Source organism: Bufo gargarizans, chromosome 5 (assembly GCF_014858855.1).
Source record: "Bufo gargarizans isolate SCDJY-AF-19 chromosome 5, ASM1485885v1, whole genome shotgun sequence".
Taxonomy (NCBI): Eukaryota; Metazoa; Chordata; class Amphibia; order Anura; family Bufonidae; genus Bufo; species Bufo gargarizans.
This window is the reverse complement of record NC_058084.1, coordinates 317,016,387-317,037,864: the sequence shown is the minus strand read 5'-3', so window position 1 is coordinate 317,037,864 and position 21,478 is coordinate 317,016,387. Positions and strand designations below refer to the sequence as shown.

At 43.3% G+C, this 21,478-nt stretch overlaps 1 protein-coding gene across 1 annotated transcript in view; it reads left to right on the top strand.

Annotated features, from left to right (window-relative positions):
• The window catches only part of LYRM4 (LYR motif containing 4), a 140,801-nt gene extending 121,723 nt beyond the window's left edge, over nucleotides 1-19,078 (top strand). The window contains exon 4 of the mRNA XM_044294006.1: nucleotides 18,721-19,078. Within this exon, the coding sequence (XP_044149941.1) occupies nucleotides 18,721-18,783 (63 nt within the window). The 3' untranslated portion in view covers nucleotides 18,784-19,078. The remainder of the gene's footprint in view (nucleotides 1-18,720) is intronic.
• Nucleotides 19,079-21,478: the final 2,400 nt, after the last annotated feature.

The following is a 21,478-nucleotide window of genomic DNA, read 5'->3' as shown; positions in this document are numbered from 1 at the left end:
ACCCAACCAATCTAATATTGATGAGTTATCCAAAGTATATTTACTGACATGCTGATCAAAGGGAATTCTGTGACGATGGTCTCTAGTGATAATTTGTAATCTGGAAACAGGCCTAAAATGTATAAATCCCTCTGCTGCACGCACAGTCCAGTGGGCAGCCCTGTTCAATGACTGACAGCTAGGTCTATATGACTCTGCATATAGAAACAACTGTGACTGGACTCCTAACCATAAAAGAGCTGGGATTTGAAGGGATTTTCCAGGCTACAGGTATTTATTGGGGTCCTCTATCTGTTACCTCCACCAATTTGCTGTTTCGGGCTGCTGTGGTGCCAGAAACTACGGTATACGGTGTGCAGAGCTGGAGGCAGACCGCTCCATACACTGTGGTGGCCATGCTGGGGTAATGCAGCTCAGTTTCCATTTGTGTGAATAGGAGCTTAGTTTGAGTACGCTAAGGCCAAAACTACACAGTATATGGAGCCTCCTGCTTCCCCTCCTTGCACTGTTAGTGCTGCGGTAGCATGAAACAGCTGATTGATGAGGGTTCACGGTGTCAGACTATCAATGATCTGATATTGATGATATATCCACAGGATAGGTCACTAATATTTGTAGCTCTGAGAACCCATTTAACCTCTTCAACCCCCCTAGCTAAAACACCCGTAATGACCAGAGCACTTTTTACACTTCGGCACTACACTACTTTCACCGTTTATTGCTCGGTCATGCAACTTACCACCCAAATGAATTTTACCTCCTTTTCTTCTCACTAATAGAGCTTTCATTTGGTGAAATTTCATTGCTGCTGACATTTTTACTTTTTTTGTTATTAATCGAAATGTAACGATTTTTTTGCAAACAAATGACATTTTTCACTTTCAGTTGTAAAATTTAGCAAAAAAAAAAAAACGACATCCATATATAAATTTTTCGCTAAATTTATTGTTCTACATGTCTTTGATAAAAAAAAAATGTTTGGGTAAAAAAAAAAAATGGTTTGGGTAAAAGTTATAGCGTTTACAAACTATGGTACAAAAATGTGAATTTCCGCTTTTTGAAGCAGCTCTGACTTTCTGAGCACCTGTCATGTTTCCTGAGGTTCTACAATGCCCAGACAGTACAAACACCCCACAAATGACCCCATTTTGGAAAGTAGACACCCTAAGGTATTCACTGATGGGCATAGTGAGTTCATAGAACTTTTTATTTTTTGTCAAAGGTTATAACTACCCCACAAGTGTCTTCTTTCCAAAATGGGGTCACTTGTGGGGTAGTTATACTGCCCTGGCATTTTAGGGGCCCAGATGCGTGAGAAGTAGTTTGAAATCAAAATCTGTAAAAAATGACTGGTGAAATCCTAAAGATGCTCTTTGGAATGTGTGCCCCTTTGCCCACCTAGGCTGCAAAAAAGTGTCACACATGTGGTATCGCCGTACTCAGGAGAAGTTGGGGAATGTGTTTTGGGGTGTCATTTTACATATACCCATGCTGGGTGAGAGAAATATATTGGCAAAAGACAACTTTTCCCATTTTTTTATACAAAGTTGGCATTTGACCAAGATATTTATCTCACCCAGCATGGGTATATGTAAAATGACACCCCAAAACACATTGCCCAACTTCTCCTGAGTACGGCGATACCACATGTGTGACACTTTTTTGCAGCCTAGATGCGCAAAGCGGCCCAAATTCCTTTTAGGAGGGCATTTTTAGACATTTGGATCCCAGACTTCTTCTCACGCTTCTGGGCCCCTAAAATGCCAGGGCAGTATAAATACCCCACATGTGACCCCATTTTAGAAAGAAGACACCCCAAGGTATTTAATGAGGGGCATGGCGAGTTCATAGAATTTTTTATTTTTTTTGCACAAGTTAGCGGAAATTGATTTTTTTTTTTTGTATTTTCTCACAAAGTCTCCCTTTCCGCTAACTTGGGACAAAAATTTCAATCTTTCATGGACTCAATATGCCCCTCACGGAATACCGTGGGGTGTCTTCTTTCCGAAATGGGGTCACATGTGGGGTATTTATACTGCCCTGGCATTTTAGGGGCCCTAAAGCGTGAGAAGAAGTCTGGAATATAAATGTCTAAAAAATTTTATGCATTTGGATTCCGTGAGGGGTATGGTGAGTTCATGTGAGATTTTAGTTTTTGACACAAGTTAGTGGAATATGGGACTTTGTAAGAAAAATAAAATAAAAATAAAATATCTATTTCCGCTAACTTGTGCCAATTTTTTTTTCTAAATGGAGCCTTACAGGGGGTGATCAATGACAGGGGGGTGATCAGGGAGTCTGTATGGGGTGATCACCCCCCCTGTAAAGCTCCATTCAGACGTCTGTATGTGTTTTGCGGATCCGATCCATGTATCCGTGGATCCGTAAAAATCATACAGACGTCTGAATGGAGCCTTACAGGGGGGTGATCAATGACAGGGGGTGATCAGGGAGTGTATATGAGGTGATCACCCCCCTGTCATTGATCACCTCCCTGTAAGGCTCCATTCAGACGTCCGTATGTGTTTTGCGGATCCGATTCGTGGATCCGTAAAAATCATACGGACGTCTGAATAGAGCCTTACAGGGGGGTGATCAATGACAGGGGGGTGATCAGGCAATCTATATGGGTGATCACCCGCCTGTCATTGATCACCCCCCTGTAAGGCTCCATTCAGACGTCCGTATGTGTTTTGCGGATCCGATCCGTGGATCCGTAAAAATCATACGGACATCTGAACGGAGCCTGACAGGGGTGTGATCAATGACAGGGGGGTGATCAGGGAGTCTATATGGGGTGATCAGGGGTTCATAAGGGGTTAATAAGTGACAGGGGGGGTGTAGTGTAGTGGTGTTTTGTGGTACTTTACACAGCTACCTGTGTCGTCTGGTGGTCGAGCCAAACAAAAGGGACCACCAGAGGACCAGGTAGCAGGTATATTAGACGCTGTTATCAAAACAGCGTCTAATATACCTGTTAGGGGTTAAAAAAATCGCATCTACAGCCTGCCAGCGAACGATCGCCGCTGGCAGGCTGGAGATCCTGTCTCTTACCTTCCGTTCCTGTGTGCGCGCGTTCACAGGAAGTCACGGCTCTCGCGAGATGACACGTATATGCGTCACTCTGTGCAGAGCTGCCGCCTCCGGACCGCAGATCTGCGTTAGGCGGTCCGGAGGCGGTTAAAACGGTTCTCCGGGAATTAAGAAAATTAAAATACCTAAATATTACTTTATTATAAATATATTCTCAAATACCTTTCATTTTTTATAATGGCTTGTTTTGTCTGGGGAGCAATCATCAGGAGAAGCCAAATGGCTGCCATCCTATTAGTCCACACAAAACCTCTCCTGATCACACATGAGGACAAGTTACTTTATAACACAGAGCTGCCTCATCCTCCTTCTCTCTACTTGTCAGGGATTATGATCCTGCATACAGATTAGAACTTTAGCTGAATCTCTGGGGAATTTAGTTAATGAGGAGACATGCAGTACAGAGAGGACGGACAGGACAGGCTGTGGTAATGAAGACTGTAAACAAGAGCTGCCGCTCATTAGCCATACCTCACCCTCCTCTTATGTCTCCTCATCATCTCTATTCCCACAGAGATTCACCTGTATGATTCCTGACGAGCAGAGCCTTAGGAGGATGAGGCAGCACTATGGCTCATTGTGGTGAAGTAACTTGTCCTCCTCTGTGATTAGGACAGGTTTTGTGTGTACTGATAGGACGGCGACAATTTTATTTATCCTAATGACTGCTCCCTAGACAAAAAAAAGCCATTCTAAGTAATTAAAGGTATTTGTGAATATATTTATTATAAAATAATATTTAAGTATTTTCATTTTTTTTATTCCTGGAGAACCCCTTTAATTTTTATTCTTTTTCCCCCCCACAGAACTCTATATCAATCTGTTCAGCTCCTTCTGTTCTAGAACTGCTGCCTGCAGAGTATGTAAATTAGGCCTTACCCAGGAGGATGAATGCTGTCTCTTTAGCGCCACCTACCAATGGTAGCTACTATCTCTAGCCATTTAACAGACATTACAACATAAGGAAAAGACAGATGGATGTCTTTTCCTTAGGGACTATTCACATGGCATTATCCACTTTACAGTCTGCAAATTGTGGATTTGCAAAATACGGATACGGTCCGTGTGCATCCCGCACTCTTCGCTGGCCTCATTGTAACAGTCCGACATGTTTTATCTGTAGCTGGACCGCGGAACAGACATACGAATGCGGGCAGCACATTGAAATGAAAAGGTCTGCATGTGATTCACAAAAAATGTGAATGTGGTTCGGACGTAGACCAAACATAAGTGGTCTTGTTAGTGGCCTTTTATGAAGAAGATTCTGCTTCGGCTTATGTCCCATGTCATGTTGCAAGACTTGTTAAGGGGTTGGACATTGACAGGTTAGCTGTCTACAGTAGATGGCACTAAAGAGGCAACTCAGTTCCTCCTGGATGAGAGTTTATTTACATATTCATTTTCCCAGGAAGCATTGCATGGCCTATAAGACTCCCTAAGCCAACTTGTGGTCTCTTCAAGGAGAAAAAGTACCATCTAGGCCTACAGCTTAGTTTGTCTTCAGTGTGTGAGCTTTTTTCCAAAAATACCTATATTTAGATCGTATTATCTCACTTTTATCCTAATTTCTTTTTGCACAGATGTTATTTGCCCATTTATCATTCCTCGCATCCCACTACCTTTTCTTATTAAGGATGCTCTTGTTACAGGGAGGAATAATTACATTTCACATAATTTGTTGTTAATTGCAATACCGCACATGCTACATAAACAAAATTCTGCACTTACCCAATGCTTTTCATGACCACTCTTAGGACAATTCAGTGTCCCTAATGCATTTTTCGGCACTTTCTTTCTAAAATCCAGAAAGCACATTTGTTTATCATTGAGTTAATTGGATTTGGATCGGTCTTTCCTATTCCCTTATCTATTGGGCTCTGTTCTAGCTGGGTGAAGTGATACACATATATATATATATATATATATATATATCAGTACAGACCAAAGGTTTGGACACACCTTCTCATTCAAAGAGTTTTCTTTATTTTCATGACTATGAAAATTGTAGAGTCACACTGAAGGCAGCATGGCTACCACAGCATCTTGCAGCGGCATGCTTTTCCATCCGGTTTGCATTTAGTTGGACCATCATTTATTTTTCAACAGGACAATGACCCCAAACACACCTCCAGGCTGTGTAAGGGCTATTTGACCATGAAGGAGAGTGATGGGGTGCAGCACCAGATGACCTGGCCTCCACAGTCACCAGACCTGAACCCAATCGAGATGGTTTGGGGTGAGCTGGACTGCAGAGTGAAGGCAAAAGGGCCAACAAGTGCTAAGCATCTCTGGGAACTCCTTCAAGACTGTTGGAAGACCATTTCAGGTGACTACCTCTTGAAGCTCATCAAGAGTGTGCAAAGCAGTAATCAAAGCAAAAGGTGGCTACTTTGAAGAACCTAGAATATGACATATTTTCAGTTGTTTCACACTTTTTTGTTATGTATATAATTCCACATGTGTTAATTCATAGTTTTGATGCCTTCAGTGTGAATCTACACTTTTCATAGTCATGAAAATAAAGAAAACTCTTTGAATGAGAGGTGTGTCCAAACTTTTGGTCTGTACTGTATATATATATATATATATATATATATATACACACACACACACACACACATATACACAGTGGATATAAAAAGTCTACACACCCCTGTTAAAATGTCAAGTTTCTGTGATGTAAAAAAAAATTAGCCAAAGATAAATCATTTCAGAACTTTTTCCACCTTTAATGTGACCTATAAACTGTACTACTCAATTGAAAAACAAACTGAAATCTTTTAGGTAAAGGGAAGTAAAAATCTAAAAATAAAATAATATGGTTGCATAAGTGTGCACACCCTTAAACTAATACTTTGTTTAATGTTGCTGTAGGCCTTTTGGTAGCCTCCCAGACCAGTTTTTTTTTCTCGTCTTTTCATCCATTTTGGAGGGACGTCCGTCCAGTTCTTGGTAATATCACTGTTGTGCCATATTTTCTCCACTTGATGATGACTGTCTCCACTGTGTTCTATGGTATATCTAATGCCTTGGAAATTCTTTTGTACCCTTCTCCTGACTGATACCTTTTAACAATGAGATCCCTCTGATGCTTTGGAAGCTCTCTGTGGACCATGGCTTTTGCTGTGGGATGCTTCAGAGGGATCTCATTGTTAAAAGGTATCAGTCAGAAGGGTACAAAATAATCTCCATGGCATTAGATATATCTTGGAACACAGTGAAGACAGGACAGGGATGGAGGGTGGTATAGGGATCTGGAACTGCTGCAAATGAATTTTTATTTTTTTTATCAGAGCAGCAATTCCAGATGTTCTTCTTCCTTTCTTCTTTCAGCAGCAAAAGGTCAAATCACAATGGTGGTGCACCACAAGTCCCAGCAAGCCAACAAGCAGCACAGAGAAGGATAGAACCTCTCTGCACGCAGTCACCAGCTAGAATGGCTGCCTGCAGACAGGTTCAGCCCTTTCCTGTGCTGCTATAGCGCTGTCATTGGCTGGAGCGTTGTTCTAGCCAATCGCAGAGCAGGCAGGAGACGCCAAACACTGGTGTCCCCTTCCTGACCTCGGGGGAGACAGGTGCTGACCAGTTCAGCACCAGTCACTCCTGTACAACCCCCTTGCAGCTCCATGATTGGTTAAAAAAACATCTGGAGCTGAGATTGGCCGGTCTGCAGAAACCGGCCAATTGCAGCAATCGGGGCTGCAGGGGGGGGGGGGGGGGAACCTGTGCCCGTAGGAAAGATGGCTGCCTGCCATGTAGAGCAGCCATCCCCAGGTTACCGAGTGATTTCGCTCAGGGACCGGGTATACACAGCGCCATAGCTGTATGGCGATGGGATTTCTGACCCACTTTCCAGCGCCATACATGTACAGCGCTGGTATCCTATGGGTTAATGGGACAGAGCACTTTCAAATATTTGGCAGAGATGATGAGAGTCAGACTCCTACTGATATTAAGAGTATCCTGAGGATAGGCCATCAGTATTAAAGGAGTTGTGCCAAGTTTTCAATCGCAAAGTACAGCGCTGGACTATTTCCGGAAGTCTTGTAGAGAATGAATGGAGCAGAAGTGAGTAGGCTATGAGACCCAGCAGCCCAACAGCACCCCTTACAGTATATTAGGCTAAGCCCTCTTGGCACTGGGCCACAACAACCCACGTTCCGTGGCTCCATTCAAGTCAACGCGGCTGTAAAAAAAATCTGTATGTCTTCCGTATCTGTTCCGTTTTTGCGGAACCATCTATTGAAAATGTTATGCCCAGCCCAATTTTTCTATGTAATAACTGCGTACTGTATATGCCATGCTTCAGTTTCTGTTTGCGATCCGCAAAAACTGAAACCAAACAGAAAAACGGAACGGAAACCCTACTGAAACAAAAATCGGATCCGTTTAAAACGGACCGCAAAACACTGAAAAAGCCATACGGTCGTGTGCAAGAGGCTTCAGTGTTTGTTCAGTTTTTGATCAGTGATTTCCATCACTGGTTGTGAACCAAAACCAGGTCTTGGTCAAAAACACGGAACAGGTACAAATCTTTCCATTATATCTCTGTATAGCCTCCACTTCTGGTTTAGGCCTCGTTCACATTTCCAGGTCCGTTTCATGTCCGTGAAAAAAATCAGTCCAGAAATGTGAAGAAGAACTTAGGCTCACAATTAGAGATGAGTAATTTTGAGGTTATGAAATTCGTTCACGCTTCGTTTGGTGGTAAAAGTAGAATTGCTTTATGGATTCCGTTACCACGGACCATAACGCAATTCTATGACGGAATGCATAACTGACTGACTTTAGAGGCATTCCGTTATTCATTCCGTCATAATAGAAGTCTACAGACTGCATAACAGATCTGTCCTATTTCCGTAATGCATAGACTTCTATTATGACGGAATGAATAATGGAATGCCTCTAAAGGCATTCCGTTATGCATTCCGTCATAGAATTGCGTTATGGTCCGTGGTAACGGAATCCATAACTCAATTCTGCTTTTACTATTAAACGAGGGGTGAACGAATTTGAAAATATGAAATTCGCTCATCTCTACTCACAATCACTGAGGAAAATCACTGACCAAACACTTAGCATTCACTTGAACGTATGTATTTTGCGGTCCCATTGACTTCAATAAGTCGGTGGTCCCTATTTGCAGCCAAGAATAGGACACTTTGTTTTATTTGCGGAACCAACCAATGTACGGAGCTGTGCATCTTCTAGAGTGCTGCAACATCTTCAGCCCGTCGATCATGAGGAACCAATCTGATATTGATGACTTCTCTGAAGGATAAGCGATCTGTAGTAATGTCTTGGAAAACCCCTTCGACATCTACCATACAGTCCGCTGTTGGAGTCTGAATTTGGAGACAACTCTTACCACAGATGTTTAACCCCTCAGATGCCATGGTCAGTCGTGACTATGGCTCCTGAGTGGTCATTTATCTGGAGGGGAACAGGCTGCTTCAAGTAACTAAAAAGTCTCCTCCAGTGACCAAATGGCCCTCAGACAGGGCTGAGTAAGGAACATAGCAATGACTGAATAGGCGTAATGGGGGAATTCATAGAAACTGGTGCCCTCTTATTTATTTAAATTTTTACCAAAAAAGCAAAGGATCACTTTAAAGGGGTTCTGCAGTTTTTATAAACTGATGACCTATCCTCCGGATAGACCTTCAGCTTCTGATCGGCAGGAGTCCGGGACCCCTGCCGATCAGCAGTTTGAGAAGGCAGGAGCGCTACGGCCTTCTCGCTGTTCACCGCAGGCCCAGTGACATCACGACTAGTATCCATGGCCTGGGCGGGGCTAAGCTCCATTCAAGTGAACAGAGCTTAGCCCCGCCCAGGCCAGTGATACAAGTTGTGACATCACTGGGCCTGCGGTAAACAGCGCGAAGGCCGTAGCGCTACTGCCTTCTCAAACTGCTGATTGACAGGGGTCCCGGGTGTCGGACCCCCGCCGTTCAGAAGCTGATGATCTATCCGGAGGATAGGTCATCGGTTTATAAAAACTGCAGAACCCCTTTAATGTAATCCTAACAAATATAATAGCGACTAGACTACAAAAAGAGGAAGATTTGTGAGATGTGAACTGTGGTGGGAAACAGTTATTGCCATATTAAATGCTTCCTTCTGCTTTACTTGAAAGGAAGTGACTTTAAGATATTTCATATAGTCCAAGTTTTTAATATTAGAGGGAAAGCGTGTAATCCGAATATCAGTGTAAAAGGAAAACTCACTGGCCATCAGTTATTTCTGGTTTATGGCTTAGTAGAGGAGCAGCCATATCACTACCTTTCCTACATATAGCAGAAAAGAGGAAATCCAGCACCAGAATTAGGTTTTCAGTTAAAAATCTTCAAGTGTATTAGAGCCTACATTAAAATCCAAAGTACAACACAGAGACCCCAGCAGCGGGTCCTAGGAGGGCCTCTACTGGCTAGACATTTCCCCTGCAGCAACCACAACAGGGAAAATATTGGACTATATGGCAGCCATTCAGTTGCACAGCCCTATGTAACACATAAATAGTTGTGCCAGAGTGAAAACCGCTCTTACAAAGTCCCATTTAATGCTGTCATTAACTCTTCTACAATACAACTCCACAGAGTTCTATGGGTGCAGTAATTAAGCGGTTGTACATAATGAGAAAAATATGGCTGCTTTCTTCCAAATACAGTACCAAACCTGTACATAGGGGACCCGCAACGTAGGATTATCACATCCTCCTGACCTATTAGCGTAGGATTATTACTTCCTCCGCACACATGCATCCTCTTACCTAAGGGGCATTTATAAGTAAATTTCTATTTGACCTAGTTGTCGCTGCAGGCTGTACACCTGCAGCGTTTTTCTTTCCTTTTGTCCGAATTCCCCTGAAGAGTCGACACGGACAGAAACGTGCCACATCGGGATGTCATCAGGAGCGCACTAGCTGGTCACGATTATTTTAAGATTTAGGGATCAGTCCCGAGTAGGGACAGGTATCTGGACAGGGTCACCCCTGTCAGGGCGGGTGCTCTGTATAGACACGTAAAATGAAACTAGCTCCCTTCCCCATTAATAAGGTATAATAGGGCACAGAGCTCCTTCATCTACACAGACCCCGTCGATTACCGTGGCTTTCCATTGGACCTACATCTGATGCCCTCCGGATCCGCCTCCCTTGGACTCTCTCCAGGTCTCATCATACATATTGGTCTGGTAAGACTGCTCGCAGTTTTCACTAGGTGGAGCAGGATCATTCTTGATCTACTAGTGTTGGGGTACCAGGCTTGGACCACCCACATTTTTAGAATTTTGCATCACAGTGGTGTGTTTTATCTCTATATTTAATTAAAAGTTATGTTTTGGATATTGACACACTCCCCTTGGGGGCTCATTTTTCTATTCTTCCTAGAAGTTTATAGATAAAGGTACAGATGGAAGTTACCAGTTGGGGTGTGTCCCTGCATGGTTTAGCATTGACCAATCAATGCTGCCAGTGTTCAGGAAATAAAAAACAACTGGTAACACCCATCCGTACCTTTATCCATAAACTTTGCCCAGAAATAAGAGAAAAACGGGACAACATATAGTCATTAGAAAAATTCTCCAAAATTGTTGAGGAATATAAGTAGCAAGGGTCAAAAGCCAAGAGAGGTGACAGGTCCTGTTTAAAGGGACCCTGGCAGGTCTTATTACATAAATAGGGCGAGATCTATTCATGAAGAAAGGTAGGGAAAAGCCAACGGGGAGATGCCGCCATGACTCTTCTATCTATTCCTTATGTTTCCCCTGAAACACAGCAGCATTTCAGAGTAAACCAGCATGGTGGCCCACTGGTTGGCACTGGTGCTTTGCAGTACTGGAGTCCTAGGTTTGAATCCGACCAAGGACAACATCTGCATGGAGTTTGTATGTTCCTGTTTGCGTGGGTTTCCTCAGGGTACACTCCAAAGACATACTTAGATTGTGAGCCCCACTGGGGACAGCTTGATGCTAATGTCTGTAAAGAGCTGTGGAATATAGGAACGCTATATAAATGCATAAAATAAATAAAGATAAGACAGTCGTTTGTGACTAGGGAGACTCCTAATTTCATGCCCCCTGTGGTTGGGACATTGTGAATCCCCTGACTTTTTATTTATTTGGTTTCCCTTGCAGGCATAATACACCTGTATGCATGGGCCCTTACAGGCCGTGGCAGGCATTACTGCATGTTGTGCTTACAGTATTTGGTTAGCTGCTCATGTTTTCCACATACAACGTGTCAGTACCAGCTATCCATGTGTAGATCAGTACAAGCAGTGGTGCGGCTAATGATTAATATCTGTATGCACTGGAACCATTTTTATTTATGAAAGGAGTGTTGCACACCCTGAAATACTGTCTGATAATGTTTTGTTATTTAGCAATTGCCTAATCATGCTGTATTATTTATGTTACAACCCATGACAGGGATGTGAAATCACTGGGGATATGCTAGCTGAGAACTTAAAGGGGTTGTCCACTTTTTACTATTGATGACCTATTCTCAGGATAGGTCATCCATTTCATATCGTCGGGATCCATTTCATATCGTCGGGGGTCGACTCCCGGCACTCCCGCCGATCAGCTGTTTGAAGAGCAGGTATCGTTCGTACAAACACTGCCTTCTCTTTCTGTTTAACTGCTTGCCGCAGGTGAAATTACAATAATGGCGTCCCTATTCACTTCTATAGGACAGCTCTGTAGTATTCTGTAGAAGTGAATGGGGACACCATACTTGTAATTACACCTGTTCACTGCTTTAATTGCTGCAGCGAGCAGGCAAACTGATTAGAGAAGGCAGTGCTTGTTTGAGCACTGCCTTCTCTTCAAACAGCTGATCGGACTGCTGCTGATCGGACGTTGATAGTTGACCTGAGGAAGGGTCATCAATAGTAAAAAGCGGACAACCCCTATAAGGGTCCAATCACACATCCGTAGTGCATTGCGTATCCGCAATACACCTGGCCGGCACCCCCATAGAAATGCCTATTCTTGTCCGCAATTGCAGACAAGAATAGAACATGTTCTATTTTTTGGGGGAGCCGCGGACTGGAAGATCGGGGGCGCGCTCCGGGAATGCGGATGCTGAGAGCACATAGTGTGCTCTCCACATCCATTCCGTCCCCGTAGAGAATGAATGGGTCGGCAGCCGTTCCGCAATTTTTTGGGAACGGATGCGGACCTATTATTACAGATGTGTGAATGGAGCCTCAGGCTGGGTTCACACCTGAGCGTTTTACAGCGCGTAGGAACGTGCTGTAAAACCCCCTACGCCCCAAGAAGTACAGGAGCTTCTTTGGGGCGTAATTTCACACGTTCCCGCACATAGACTTCCGGGAACGCGCGACAATGGGCGTTTGCTTGTTTCCGGAGCCGTGTATGTAAACGCCCGATCAAATCGCGCATACAGAGCGCATACAGAGTACGCTCAGGTGTGAACCCAGTTTAACAATTTCACATGGGTGTTTTTTTTCCTGCCCTGGTGCTGTCGAAGTTTACAATTGATAGCACTCAGAGTGAACACTGACCCATTCATTGAATGCGTATGTTTACAGGTCAGGTCTGTCCATTCAGAGAGAATCTCATCATGTTCAGTCTTCATCTGTTTTCATGCAGGACATGCCAAGTTAGGGCTCATGCACATGAATGTATGTTTGTTCTGCATCCGATCCGCATTTTGTGCAGGTCGGATGCGGACTCATTCATTTCATGGGTCAGTGAAAAAAAACTGAAGCACACTGAAAGCCAGTCCATTTTTAACTGTTGGTTGCTAGAAGATACTGGTGTCTTCAGTTTCTTTCTAACTAATGAGAAAAACGATAAAAGTGATGGCACCCGTGCAGAAAAAACGGAATGTAATACACAAAGAATAAGGATGCACAGAGTGGGGTGCTCATGGAATTAGTAAATCACAGATTTGTAGATAAACTACTGCACATTTCAATATATTACACGTTTTAAAGGTATAGGTGTATTCCAAAAAAGGCACAAGAACTAATTACTAAATAATGCAGTAAGGTTGATGTAACTGTATTCTGACCTTTCGGTCCCAGAGGAAAGAAGCAAGGAGATGCTATGAGAATTGCCCTGCAGACATTTGCTCCATCGCCCTGCAGTGTCACCCCTCTGTTCCTTTGGGCATCCACTTCTGATAGCATCTCCTTGCTTCTTTCCTCTGTGACCAAGGTCCGCACCTGGGACCAAAACGTCACACTCCAGTCACAGCAACCTTACTGTGTTATACCCTTAGGGTCCATTCACACGTCTGCAAAATGGGTCTGCACCCGTTCCTCAATTTTGCGGAACAGGTGCGGACCCATTCATTTTCAATGGGGCCAGAATGTGCTGTCCGCATCCGCACTTCCGTTCCGCAAAAAAATAGAACATGTCCTATTCTTGTCCGCAATTGCGGACAAGAAAAGGCATTTTCTATGAGCGTGCCGGCGATGTGCGGTCCGCAAAATGCAGAACGCACATTGCTGGTGTCCGTGTTTTGTGGATCCGCAAAACACATACAGACGTGTGACTGGACCCTTAAAGTGTTTTTTTTTTTTTGTTTTTTTTTTACTGTTGACCTTCTCCAGCTTTTCCTAGGCCGTGTGCCGCCACGTTGATCAGTCACATGGCATATGGGGTGGGCTGTGATACCAAGAACAACTGCTATACAATGTATGGCGCTAGCGGTCCTTGGTGAGCAGAGAGAAGGCCGCGGCGCTATGGCGAACACCAGTGACTTCTTAAATAGCTATTGACTGATAGGTCAATAGTAAAAAAAAGACACTTGGAAAACCCCTGTAACATATGTGGATTAATTTGTTCAGATTTTTTGCAATAAACCTATACCTTAAATTTCATTATATATTGGCGTGCACTATCCACAAATGGAAGGGAATTGCAGAAAAAAAAAGTGAAAGAAACTTGTGATTACTTGTATGAGTTCGGTATCACTCATCTAAAAAAGGCCTAAGTAAGTCATGGTGCACAATTTAACACTTGAATATGCAGCTTGTCTCTATTTTTGGCCTCTTGCACACAAAGGCATTTTCATTCAGTTTGTTCATTTGTTTTTGCGGACCGTATACAGAACCATTCATTTCAATGGGTCAGCAAAAAAAACTGAAGGTACTCCGTGTGTATTCCGTTTCCGTATTTCCATTCCGTAAAAAGAATAGAACATGTCCTATTATTGTCCGCATTACGGACAAGGATAGGACTGTTCTATTAGGGGCCAGCAGTTCCGTTCCGCAAAATACGGAATGCACACAGATGTCATCCGTATTTTTTGCAGATCTGTTTTTTGCGGACCGCAAAATACATACGGTCGAAATGTCAGCTGCCTAATCAACACTGAAACTGGGACCCACTGATTCTGAAGAATGCTGGGGTCGTTTACATGGAAAACTAATTATATCTGGCATTTAGGAAAGGCTTCATGTTTCCACTTTCATTACATGATGTTTCCATAAAAGACCAAACCTAAAAAAAAAAAAAAAAAAAGGAATACTGTTTTAAGTTTCACTTTGGTCCCATTCCATTGCTTGGTGGCGTGATGCAATAATGAGAACAACAAACAGAAGATGGCATACAGACTGCACACAGAACGTGATATCCAACAAAGAAATAGTTGTATTGCGCAAAAACACAAAATCAAAAAAAAAAAAGGATAAGGACACATAAAGAGTGCATCATAATTACTGGGAATGCAGACCCTAATAATCTGTGGGGACCAAGCCACTCTAAATTGATAAATTCAAACAACGCTCATATCCATGTTCACCATTACTGCCTTTATGCCCAATAGCATGCCATGGCATAAGGGTCCATTCACAAATCGTTTTTGCAGTCTGCAAATTGCGGATCCGTAAAACACAGACACCGGCCATGTGCGTTACGCATTTTGCGGACCGCACATAGCCAGCACTATGATAGAAATGCCTTTTCTTTTGGCCGTGGCTGCGGACACGAATTGGACATGTTCTATTTTTTTGCAGGGCTGTGGAACGGAAGTGCGGATGCGGACAGCACACGGTGTGCTATCCGCATCTTTTGCGGCTCCATTGGAAATGAATAGGTTCGCACCTGTTCCGCAACATTGTGGAACGGATATGGACCCATTTTGCGGACGAGTGAATGGACCCTAACACTGACCCACTGCAGGCTCTGGTTATATTGCCGTGCACGTTTTTAGACGGCATAAAAGATTAAAAAGGATAATGTGTAAAAATGTCCAATCACTAACCATCAGTCATGTGTATCCATTTTTGAGGATATCTTTTAGGCTGTGTCGTCTTTTTATATTCATACAGTACGGCTTATGACACTGTCATAGTATTGCCTTTGGGCTTCACGCAGGCTCACCAGCACTAGAGTTGGTAAAGCCCCACTCGGAGAACTCCCGCACCCACCTGAGACTGCTTGCTTACATAAGCCAATACCTATTTTCAGCCCCCGCTGGTCTTAATTTGCAGGACCGCCTCTGAAAATTAGGGACATTGCCTGCAAGTTTGGGACTACAGGCTTGCTTTCTCCATTGTAATTTTTTCCCACAATTCATTTTATTCTATCTGCTTGTTACTGAATAAATATATTACCAGTTTTATAAGAAAATCTAGGTAAAAATTAATTTTAAATGGTTCTATTTCAATCTAGCACCCAGATCTGATTACTTTTGTAATTGTATGTAATTAAAAATTTTTAAAAAAATAAATAAAATGTATCTGTACAGCGCCACCTGCTGTTTATACTATTCCTTATTTCTTGTCCACCTCACTGAGGTGGCTGCAGTTTAAATTTTCAACTGTCGCCAGCCATATCTTCTGTTAGAAGCTGTGGCAGATGAAGGGAGAAAGCTACAGCAGAAAGGACACACCCCTGAGCTGCCAGTGTCGCCCCCCTCTTCCCCTTGTATTAAGAGTAGCAGTAGTACTAGCAGCAGTGTCGCCCCCCTACTCCTAGAATGAAGAGTAGCTGTAGTACTAGCAGCAACGGCAGTGTCGCCCCCCTACCCCTAGAATGAAGAGTAGTTGTAGTACTAGCAGCAACGGCAGTGTCGCCCCTCTACCCCTAGTATTAAGAGTAGCAGTAGTGCTAGCAGCAGCAGTGTCAACCCCTTTTCCCTTTGTATTAAGAGTAGCAATAGTACTAGCAGCAGCGGCAGTGTCGCTACCCCTAGTATTAAGAGTAGCAGTAGTACTAGCAGCAGCGGCAGTGTCACCCCCCTCTTCCCCTAGTATTAAGAGTAGCAGTAATACTAGCAGCAGCAGCTGTGTTGCCCCCCTTCCCCTAGTATTTAGAGTAGCAGTAGTACCAGCAGCAGCGACACTACTGTCGCACCCCGCAGGACCAGTAAATAATGCCACTACCTCTGTTGTGCTCTATTGTAGAAGCAGACAACCGTCAGGGCAGAAGCGATCTCAGATTTTATGTTAAACATAGTTCTTAAGAATTTTCAGTGATCTTATATTTAAAGGGTTTTTGTGAGATTTTTGAACTGATGACCATTCCTTCAGATAGGTCATCACTATCTGATCAGTGGGGGTCTGACACCCAGGATCCCCGCCGATCAGCTGTTTGAGAAGGCACCAACGCCCACAGTAGCACTGCAGCCTTCTCCCTGCTCAACCAGCACACTGCCGTCCATTTGATAGTGGCTGTGCTTGGTATCGCAGCTCATCTCAGTTGCAGCAGTGGTAGTGTTGCCCCCCCCTTCCCTTAGTAGTAGCAGCAGTGCCCCCTTCCACCTGCAGTACTATCAGCATGGTCTCTTCCTCAGTAGTAGTAGTAGTATATCTTATCCACACCCTAATAGCAGCCCCCCTTGCCCCAGTAGTACTGAGGCGAAGGCAGGAGGTTTAGGAAGCTGCTGCCCGTCCCTAGCTGTGTCACGGCTGCTGATTGCACTCAGAGGATTGGGTGACAGCACATACATCACATGCAGCGCTGGAAGCATTCTTCTATAGCTAGTACGTGCAGATAATCCCTTTTACAGCCATTTAAAGGGCCACTGACCACAAGGTCTGCTGTGTGATCCAGAAAGCACTCTAGTTCATTGCTTCCGATACGGATTGTTCTGACTCTGTACAATGCCGGACTCGGTGTCCCTCTTTCAGCTGACTATTTTGTGGTGTATTTTCCTTGCCGTGTTTGTTTTTGGTTACTGAACTGTTCTGACATTGACCTCTGGAACATGGCAGTCGGCCAGGAGCGGTGCTCTGCTCAGTTTATACAAATCTATTTAGTCTGGTGAAAGAAAGTGGATCATGTGCCGTCTCCTCTTCAGAGGAGGGGACGTGGGCTGTTTGTGTACGGCCCTGGCACTGACCACTGCGCTGTATACACACTAGGCCTGTGCTTGGGACTCCTACAGTGTGGCACTGCATGGAAATACTGAACATGCTTTTGTAGAAGGTATGGCCGAAATGGACCAGGGAACAGGGTTATCTGACTGTTTTAAAAGACCAAGAAAACCCTTAAAACTGTGGCAGTCAGCATTTTGTGCATGTGAGATTTAAGAAAGTTACATGTGAACATCAGGTCACTTGCACAGAACATGGCGGACCAGTAAATGATGCCACGACCTCTGTGCTCCATTGTAGAAGCAGGCGACCATCAGGGCAGAAGCGATCCTCTGAAAGGGAATGTGTCATCAGAAAATGACCTGCCATTTAAATGATGTCTTTATGTTAGACATAGTGAGCGCCGCTGTCTTCCCTTTCATGTGTCACGTGGGCCTAGGAGCAAGTGAATGGGGCTGAGCGCTGTACCAAGAAAAGCCACTATACAATTTGTGGCAGTGTGCTTGGTGAGCAGGGAGAAGGCAAACAGCTGATTGGTGGGGGTCCCGGGTGTCGGACCCCCACTGATCAGATACTGATGACTTATCTAGAGGATAGGTCATCAGTATCAAAATCTCTGAAATCCCTTTTAACATGTACAGTGGGCGTGCAATCAGGCAGGGATAGATCACGTATCGGATGTAGGGCACCAGATAGTAGAAAACAAGACCGGGTGATGTGGGGACCACCAGAATTGGTATGAAATCTTGAATAGGGGTATATTATAAAAGTTTCTTATCATTACTATTAAAAACACAAAAAGGTAATCCAAGGAAACACTTTTAAAGCTGTCAGGAACTCATGAAGCCTCAAATATTAAAAGTGAATGAAAGGTTTGGCATATTAGCGGACGCAGCCAATCAGAAATCACTCTTCGTTGACTGCACTGTACTGTAAGAATAAACCATGTTGCTATGGGCAACAATAGCACTTTTTCTTTTACACGTTAAAGCCCCAGGGCCAATGATAGGGGCTGATAATAGCCTTGTTCAAAGGTGCCGCCAAACACCCGATGAACAAATCAGGTGAAAGCATCGCTGGTGTGGTCACCTGAATCATTGTTTCTGGGCGGCAGACTGCCCTATCTAAACAGCGATCTGCTGCCCTGAAACAGTGTATGGGGATGAGCCATCACTTGTCCCAATACAGCTGAGGTGATGGCTACCTGTAAATGCAGCTTTCACCTCCTGTGTCAGCCCGCGTAAAGAAGCCTTTAGAGATATGAGGCTGTAGTATTTATTCTCTGTTTGATATATGAAGTCATAAAATTGTCTTTTTTTTTTTTTTATTGCAGGTTACAATTGGCCATTTGTACACCACTGACAAACTGATCATCGAATCTTCAGGGACCCAGTAATATCGCCATCCCCCATCAGACGATTGATGCATCGGTCCACCTCTCGAACACTCTTGCATTTTCAGGAATGAAACACAGATTTCTTTTCCTGCCATCCTTTTTTTTTTAAACTAGTCCATTATATGTTATATTTCCTACTATAACAGAGTGAATTTACAGGATACAGTTAGAGCCATCTCTGAAGTGACAACCAGTCCAATCGGATGAGATCTACTTAAGTTACTTATGGCTGTAATGGATTATGGCTGTGTGTGAATGTTTTGTCTCTGGAAATAAAATTACAATTATCAAATGATTTTTTGCAGTCTTTGTGTTAGTACAGAATTTGTATATCTATCATTCCCCGCGTGCCAGGGGAGGGGACGGTGCCAGCGGGCCCAGCACATTTATCTTCCTCTACATCAGTTTTCTGCCAGGCTGGCGTAGATTTCAGTTTACGCGCACTGACAGAGATGTGCCCAAATTATGACGAGGCGTGCACCTCAGTGGAGATCATATCGCATTGTAAAACGCTCATCTACGATAAATTCCCCCCAAGTGTTGTGTAGCACTTGTCAAATACAACTAACGGTCAAATGACCAAAAAATCCCTTTAGGGGTCCTAACTTATATTTCTAAAAAACTACATCCTTTATTATTATTAATTTAAAAACATTCAACACAGAAAATAAAACCAATGTGTAGTTAAAACTATCAGGACGTAGCAGGGGACTATTACCCCAAACTCCCCTGACGAAGCCGCACATGCGGCGAAACATGTCGGGAGGGGTAGTGTTTGTTGTGAGATTTTAGGCAGGGAATAGCAGAGGGACTATACCAGCTATACTTTTGCATGGACAGTGTGCAATCGGTGAAGTGAACTGTGTGTGTGTGAAAGGAGATTAGCTCCGTGAGCTGATACATTTACTGCCACATTGTATCTAGACCAGAGCAATGTGAGCAGGGGATTGGATAGAAGGGCGGTAATTACCGCAGTAGGATCTGTGATCAGGAGCATTGCTATATCTCCTCCCTCGTCTCCATAGGGCACTGTTGTTGATAGGTAGGAAACCTCTATTACAAGTTATTATATACACTGTAAGATATAACTGTGCGAAAAGAAAAAAATATATATAAAAAAAGGGTTAATGGATGGAGGTTACGAGACGAAATAATAACACCACACAATTCACCTCAAAAATAGTGTTTGTTAATAACACAGTGTTATTATATAAAGCACTGATTCCATTGCTGCTATCATCAGTGAAACTGACATTTGTCCCCTGCTACGTCCTGATAGTTTTAACACATTGCTTTTCTTTTCTGTGTTGAATGTTTTTAAATTAATAATAATAATAAAGGATGTAGTTTCATATAAATATAAGTTAGGACCCTAAAGGGATTTTTTGGACATTTGACCATTAGTTGCTTTTGTGAATTTATCCCGAGGGTCCCAGCAAGGGCCCAGCTGAGTTTTTTGCACTTGTCAAATGTAACTGTGAGTAATGTAAGGCAGCTTCAGTTGCTTACAGTATAGTAAAGAGGGCAGCCTTAAAGGGCATCCGTCAGCAGATTTGTACCTATGATCTGTTATATGGGCGCTTGGTAGCTGAAGACATCTGTGTTGGTCCCATGTTGATATATGCCCCCTTTGCTGAGAAAAATTAAGTTTTAATATATGCAAATGAGCCTCTAGGAGCAACGAGGGCGTTGCTGTTACACTTAGAAGCTCTGTCCTCTCTGCTACTGCTGCTCCCTCTGAACATGGATTGACAGGACGGAGGCAGACTAAACAGTATTGTGACTGGAGCGCCAACTAATTGTACTCCTCAATTTCACCCCAATACAAGTTATGGTAAATTAACCCATTCAAGAACATGCAATTTTTCATTTTTGCGTCTTTTTTTTTTAGTCCCTGTCCTACCGGAAGCCATAACTTTATTATTTTTCTGTATTATTTTTCCATTCACAGTCTTGTTTTTTGCATGACAAGTTGTACTTTCTATCCAAATTGGGTGGATTTCATGAAAAAAAAAATGCATACCCACCATAGTTTTATAGGTTTATACAGCATTCCCTATACAGTAAAACTGACCTGTTGTGGTTACAGAGATAACAGATTTATATAATTTATCTTGTTTTAATATAAAAAAAAATGAAAAAAAATATTTACCCATATATTTACTATCCACTGAGCTATGTGAAGACTCATTTTTTGCAGACAATCTGTTGTTTTTAATGATACCATTTGAGTGTGTATGACTTTTTGATCACTTTTTCATAAATTTTTGGGGGGAGGTGTAGCGACAAAAAAGGAGTCTGGTGAAAGCCGTAAATACATTTATATTTTAATAGTATAGGCATTTTGGGAAGTGTTTATTTTTAATTTATTTTTAACCCCTTAATGACTGCCAATACTATGGCGGTCATTACTGCGCTTTATTCTACAGCAGCTTAGAATAAGCACTGCACAGGTGTGTCACATGACAGCTGGACTCCTGCTCTAACCGCTTGGACCGCCCAAAGTGCCACTCCTGTTGTTTTACTCCTTAGATGCTGCAGTTAATAGCGACCACAGCATTTAAGTGGTTTAGCCACCTCCGGACCGCCTAACGCAGATTCGCGTTCCGGAGGTGGCAGGCTGGCGCACAGTCACGCATATATGCGTCATCTCGCGAGACGCGAGATTTCCTGTGAACGCGCGCACACAGGAACG